The sequence below is a fragment of the Pleurodeles waltl genome, chromosome 5 (genome assembly GCF_031143425.1).
Source record: "Pleurodeles waltl isolate 20211129_DDA chromosome 5, aPleWal1.hap1.20221129, whole genome shotgun sequence".
Taxonomy (NCBI): Eukaryota; Metazoa; Chordata; class Amphibia; order Caudata; family Salamandridae; genus Pleurodeles; species Pleurodeles waltl.
The window spans coordinates 1734198277-1734205407 of NC_090444.1; the positions used below are offsets into that span (position 1 = coordinate 1734198277).

Here is a 7131-nt window from a genome sequence, read left to right on the forward strand (position 1 = left end):
TGCTGCCTTTTTGTCTAGGTAAAAAGTGCTAGACCGTCATCTCTTAAATCCAGAAATCAGAGGGACTCCAAGGGATAGCTGACTAGCCTCCTTGTCTGAGGGTGCAGGGGCATAACAGGCTTCCAACAACTTTGCACCTGGATTCTGCCATCTGTGAGTCTACCCTGCCAAGTGGCACCATCCCAGTCCTAGACCTGTGGATGTGGGCTTTAGGTGCTCTGCCAGTCTATGTGGATTCAGCAGATCTGATGCATCTCCTCTTCTGCAAGGCAAAAATCGGAGAAGAACCAATGCTTCTCTGCTGTTGTGTGGATTGTCCCTATTTTCACTAATACCTTTAAAATTGAATATCTCCAGTTCTACTGATTGGATTTTTTTTTGTTATCTTGTTTTATTGTATTAGAGAAAGTTCTATTTTATACTTGGTGTTGGATCCTTTTTGTGTGGTGTTTTCCACTTTTTTCTTTTTACTGTGTGAAGTGTTGCACATATACTTCACACATTGCCCCTAAGTTGAGCCTGACTGCTTTGTGCCAAGAAACCAGAGGGTTGAGCACAGGTTAATTTTGGGTTGGCTTGTGCCTCATCCAGACAAGGATTATAGTTTATGCTTGACCAGTCAACCAGCAACCCAATTTCTCACATAATATTTTTGGCAAGATCAGACAAACTACTGGTGAATAACATGTTTCCACATTGTTCACAAAGTATTTGAATTGTGCGTATTATAGTGGAGTGCAGGTGTTACACTGAATCAATGTCATACTTATTTCTACTGCATAAGTCCTATATGTATTATAGGAGTAGAATAACCCGACCAATCCGCAATAAATGCTGCATCCCACTTAAAAAAATGCCTTCTATAGTGACATACAGAATGTCCCTTGCCCTATTCCTGGAACAAGCCTGCGGCGTCACACACAAATGCAGAGATCCACAACTCCTGATTCCTTACAGCTAGGGAGAGAACTTCCTGATCAATACATTTAAAGTTACTAGAGTCATCAAAAGGCATGTCTATGCGACTCTTTTCATTTTCATTTTCTAGTCTTTGACACTATTTGCTTTTATTTGATAATAATTCGGTACAATGCAGATGGTCCCCTTCACATAAAGTCCCGAGTGCAAATCTGGTGCAAAAATTCAAATAGAGCCCAAGGAAGTGAAAGGAAAGTAATAATGTATACATTCCCACCTACTTCAAGCACCAGGATATTCCATTGCGATACCCAAAGTATTTACACGAAAGGCGGGTGAGAAAAATCTTCAAAGATGAACTGGTTGGAAATGCCATCAGCCTCTGAACCACCTGTACACCTGCAACAGTGAAAAAAGATACTTGGTGGTACAAGAGTTTGCTATCCAGACACGATCGGGACATGTAGCCTCACACTAGTCAGCTTGCAAATGCAGCAACAACTGACTAAAGTGGAATCGAATCCAAATGCAAAAGGAAAATAAAACATTGAACCGACATTTGGGACTTGGATTCACTCAAACTCCCATCATTCGAGCACAATCTCTCTTCCTTATCAGTCCAACAAACGCAGGAGCATGTGGAAGTAAAAGATGAAAAAAGTTACACGAAAAAAAAGTAGAAATTGCACACAAAACAAACAAAAAAACACCTGGACACACAATAGCTATAAAAATATGAGGAACAAAGCACACGATGTACAGCGCTTCAGTAACATTTCAAGATTACATTCCAACCTATCATAATCCCTGTGCAAAAAAGGAACAACTTTTCTCCTTCTTTCCCCTTTCTTCCACGCTGTCCCTGACCTCATATTGCTGCTACTTTCCCAATGTTTTCAACACAAAATTTGGCATGTTCCTGGGAATAACAGAAAGACGTATTTGATCCATACTTTTCTGCCAGAAAACACTACCACACTATCCCTCAACCCCTTGACTTGCATGGGAGATGAGCAAGGAGACAGAGGCTTCCTAGCCAGAAAGGTTTTTTTGAATCTCACCGAATCACCACACTTCAAACTTATCTTTTGCTTTCCCACCCAACCAAATGATATATTTACTCTCATAGTGTTTATTGCATCTGCCATCCCACTTAACTTCTGCAAGTCAAAAATCTGTCCATTCATTCCCTATTCATAATTGTTCCTGCAGCCCTAACCCTTAGTGAAGTATCTCGAGACATGGAAGAGTAGCATGAGGATTTGTTCTCAGTGACCACATCAAATACCTCAATTTATTAAGGCCACCTGCTTGCCTTTCAGATCCTGATTCAGCCTATCAACAGAAAATTTACTCTTAGGGTGATGTAGTTGGATTCCCATGGAATGCAAGACGTTTTACATCTCCATCGAACTCAGTTGTGTCCCATTGTCAGGTACACGGATAATGGCATGAACTTCCCTCACAAATGGTCTAGCATAAAATCAATGATGGTACGGGTGATCACATGCTCCACAAACTTGGCTTCAGGCCATTTGGACATGTAAATAATCATGATCAAAGCATACTTGGGAATTTCTTCCACCACCCCAAATGGGTCGGTAATGTCCAAAGCAACCTTGCTCCCAGGAGTTAAAAGTGCTTCCACCTTCTCACAGGAGGTGGAGTAGGAGCTTGGATTTTATGACTGACAATATAGGAACCACATTATCGCACAAATCTTTATATAGCCTTGTTTACTCCAGGCCATAGAAAAACCATTCAAATCCTGAATTTAATTTCCCTTTTGCCTAGATGCTTCTCCTGAACCAAATATAACATCCTGCTGTGTATTCCAACTGGGGCTGCCAATAATCCACACCTCCTGATTAGACCTTGGTCACCAGTGTTGTACAGACGACTGGGCGTTTTGGTGGGCTGGCAGTGAGGGGGCTGGTTTCCCTACTGTGGGTGCCGGTTTTGTTGCAGGGGACGTACTGGCTCTGTTCCTACTTTCAGTGCTTCTAAATAAACACTCCAAAAACAAATGATTTTAGGTGTGCTTAAAACGCACTTTAGAAACATATCTTTCATTGCAAATTTTGCTGCCCCTGAATTTTGAGATATGTTGCTGCTCAATTTAGGGTTATCCACTCATTGGAACGATATGCTTTCTCAAACCCCCATAACAGTTCTACCGTTATTCCAATAATCTTGCGTCATATCAATGATCATTTACAGTTTATGGGAGCATAGAACATTGAAATCTCAAGGTGGGACCTGTTGTCTTCCTCTGAGATGAGCAATACCAGGAAGCCTTCTGTTTGTTTTTGTCTTCTATATCGGACTTCTAAAGTGTAAGCTATGATTGTCTACCTCCGTACATACTCTAATTATAAGAATAATCACAGGTTTTGGCAGTGCATATGAAGTGACTGATGTTTTGGAAATACACACACTTAGAGTGATTGACATGAGGAGAAAGGATGTGGCTGGGACTATGTGACACGAGTTTCTTTATTCATTTTCCTACATGTTTTTTGCAGGTCGGCGAATCTGCATTGGTGAAAGCCTTGCCAAGATGGAGTTGTTTATTTTCTTCACGAGTCTGATGCAGAAATTCAACTTCTGCCCACCTCCTGGTGTTACTCATATTGATCTCACACCTGCTATTGGATTTACTGCTCCTCCATCACCTTATGAGATCTGTGCACTGCCCCGTGCATACAATATTGTGAAACAGGAGAACTGAATCCTGAAAAGTTATTATAGAGGATTTGTCTGATTGCATCAACTTCAAACAGAACTTGGCAGTTATTGAATTTCACATGAACGCATTTATCTAATTCATTTAGGACTAATTCATTAAACATTCGGCTTTCCAAACTAGCATGAGGAGAAAGTCTGCAGGCGTAGCTGACGGACAAAGATTATGTTAATTATACATTTCTGCTATTATTGAGCTATGTCCTAAGGCTGTTAGAAAGGACTCTTAATTTCTACTACTTATTGTTCCTCACACACACACACACACACACATCCTGTTTCTCTGTGTATGTGTCTGACAGTGAAGCCTGAAAAAGCACGTAGGGCAAGTTAGAATAAATTGGATATGATTCACTAAGGTGTAACTACCTGTCGTTACAATTGTGTTGTTTGCAGACACACACACTGTGTTAGGTGTCTACGTATGTGGACCTTTGTTCCTCCATAATTGAGCATTTGTTTGTTTTTGTGCTCACTAATCATCATTGCTACCTGATATTTCTTTGTTGTTTTCACCAAATGCGTTTGATCCACCAAAGCTGTGTGACTTGGTAATGGATGGTTGGCTATCTTCGTCTCGAACCTTCCTATTCACCCATGCCAGGAAAATGATTAATATATATTTATCAATTTTGTATCACTGAGTTTTCTGTCTGTCTCTCACACTTTTCCTTATCTAATCTCTGGCCTTGGCTCTCTCTCACCTCTGCATATTTAATCTCTCTTTCTCTCGCTCTTCCTCTCCCTGTCACCTTTATACCAATGATGCGTCTTTCTTTCTCTTTCTACTTTCTTATTCTCTTTTTTCTCTCTCACTCTTCCTCCGGTATTCACTCTCTCTGCTTGACTCTTCCATATAAATATGTAGACAGTTATACCTATGTGCCTTACAGTGCATCTATGATTTTCTATCCCTATGTCTCACATTGTCCCTTTAAGGAAAAGAAAGCTAGAAAGACAGAGAAAGATGGCATGTGTGTGTGTGTGTATGTGTGTATGGTGGCCTTGTGCAATAGCGGCTCGAGGCACGTGGCGGGGGCAGGGCAGCACACGGGGGGAGGTAAGAAAAATGAATAAATAAAAAAAACTTACCGGAATTCCCGCTGCCGCTGCCTCCTCACACACCTCTTTCCTTTGCCGAAGGCTAAAGGTATAGGCTCCCAGCCTTCCCTGCGGTTCATCTGAACGCTGCTGTCATGCTGCTGCCAGCATGACAGCAGCATTTGGATTGGTTGGAGCGCCCAGCCAGGGCACTCCGAGGCAGACTGGAAGAGTTTGCCTGCTCTCTCCAACCCGGCACTGCGTGGCCGGGTTGGACAGAGCTTAGTGCGCATGTATGTTTGGCTGACCTGAGACGGCCGGCCAAACATGCATGCGTACTGAGTTGGAAGTGCTGAGCACTCCCCCTTTGTTCTCATCATGGCCTGTGGCCCTGCCCCTTCTACACTACAACGATGATAAACATAGTTTATTATCGTTTTAGGGTAGGAGTTTGGCAGCTGCTGCTGCTGCTGGTGGGGGATAGGGGCGACACTCCTGTGCCCAAACGGAGGAGCCGCCCCTGCCCCTCTGTACGTTTGATATACCTCATTTATCGCCATCTCAGACACACACCTCTGTGCTGTTTCTTTCTTGCAGCTTTTATTTGCCTCACTACTAGCCCTTGACGTTTCTCTCTCCCTGTATTTAATTCTATATTCAATGATAATATCAGATTTTTAAGTTAACTAATGGTGCCAAACACAAAATAAATAATGGACAAACCAACAGTACATTATCACTTTGCTGTTTAACCCTGTGTAAAGTAAAGTAAACTAATTTTAAGCTAACTATTATTGCCTAATACAAAATATTTATCACTTTGCTGTTTAACCCTGTGTAAAGTAAAGTAAACTAATTTTAAGCTAACTATTATTGCCTAATACAAAATAATTATCGCTTTGCTGTTTAACCCTGTTTAAATAAAAGGAAACAAATTACATATTATGCTTAGTAGTAAGGTCAAGATTTGACTTTACTTGTGCCATTTTTATTACCAGCACACCTGGACCAATAAACGTCGGTGCAGTCTCGGTCCCAGTTATATTATTATTTTACACAGCGCAACGCAGAAAGACAACTTGCTGCACTGCATTAAGTGAAGAGGGCAGGAATGCCCCATATTTATCAAGATATGATGCATTTCTGTTTCCTCACTGCGCTAGCATTATGTGCTGCCTTGTGCCAATGCAGGTACCCTTGAGCCATGATGCAAAGCTGCCTGTATTGAAGGCAGGATTGCTTTTGTGCAGGAAGGGGATCCTTCCTGCATACAACAATCTTTAGAGGTTTTTCCTCTTTTTACGTGTTGTACGTAGGAAGAGGAAATAACAAGGAGAAATAAAGGTACTTCTCCTTGTTGCGCCTCTTGCGGGAAGGTGTATAATTTTTACATGTCTTGGTAAATCTGGGAATGTGCCAAAAAAGGACTGGTGGATGTGTAGGAACTTCCATGCACCACACATGTAATTCCTTCCCTGCGCAGAGTAGCACAGGGGTGTGACTTCTGCGGACTTGCGTTACTCCAAATTTACCAAGCAACGCTGGGCCATGCCAGGTGGTCATGCATAGCTTGGTAGTTCTGACTTAAGGATTGCGTTGCCCTAGCAACCTTCTACGACACATGAGCAACACAATTCTTCGATAAGTCTTGCCCCAAATGTATAATACACAAGTCTTGAATTAGGTAAACTTTTTTGACAAGAGAAAGACAGTAAGAATTAAAGTGAAAACCAAAGGACTTATGTCCTGATGTGTAAATTAAACTTCAGATTTTGGCAGAGCTTAGTTGTGTGTGTGATGAAAGCTGAACACAAGATCACAAACAAAAGAGCTTGCGGATCTGCAAAAGACCACTATTGGGAAATCTTCTACAGAAAGGAAAGGACAATACCTCAAAGGGAAGGTTGTAAGTCACCTACATAGAAGAGGCTTACAAGACTATAAGAGGGGTAATGTACAGGAATCAGGGTCATCATAACATGACTCATGCTGGTGGGAAACCTTACTCTATCCATAGCTTCTGTACCATTGGCTTGGCTACCACTATGCCAATGTGGCAAGTTGCAGCAATAGTTTTAATGACGATTTTGTATGTTGCAGGCTTTGGCTTTTCTTATACAATTAAAATCATGTTACTCTCTAGGGTACTACATTCTATATTTAAGCTCCATTTGGGGTTCCTAGCAAAGTTTTTCCCATGAGCCATTTATAATTATATATTTTTAGATATTTAGAACATTCAAAATGCAGGAACTGGATATCCCAGTGCTGGTAATAGATGAACAGAGGACTGACAACTGCTGAGAGAAAAGCAAAGTTTTCAGTAGTTTGCAAAATGTAGGGGACTTTACTTCTGGTCTGATTACCAAAGGCAATTAATTCCATGACTTAGCAATGTGACTGAAAAGACCTGGCCTCCAATATGTT

The 7131-nt window shown here is 41.4% G+C and overlaps 1 protein-coding gene across 1 annotated transcript in view; it reads left to right on the forward strand.

Moving 5' to 3' along the window:
* The window catches only part of LOC138296722 (cytochrome P450 2K6-like), a 288135-nt gene extending 282398 nt beyond the window's left edge, over positions 1-5737 (forward strand). The window contains exon 9 of the mRNA XM_069236123.1: positions 3444-5737. Coding sequence (XP_069092224.1) covers positions 3444-3649 — 206 coding nt within the window. The 3' untranslated portion in view covers positions 3650-5737. The remainder of the gene's footprint in view (positions 1-3443) is intronic.
* Positions 5738-7131: the final 1394 nt, after the last annotated feature.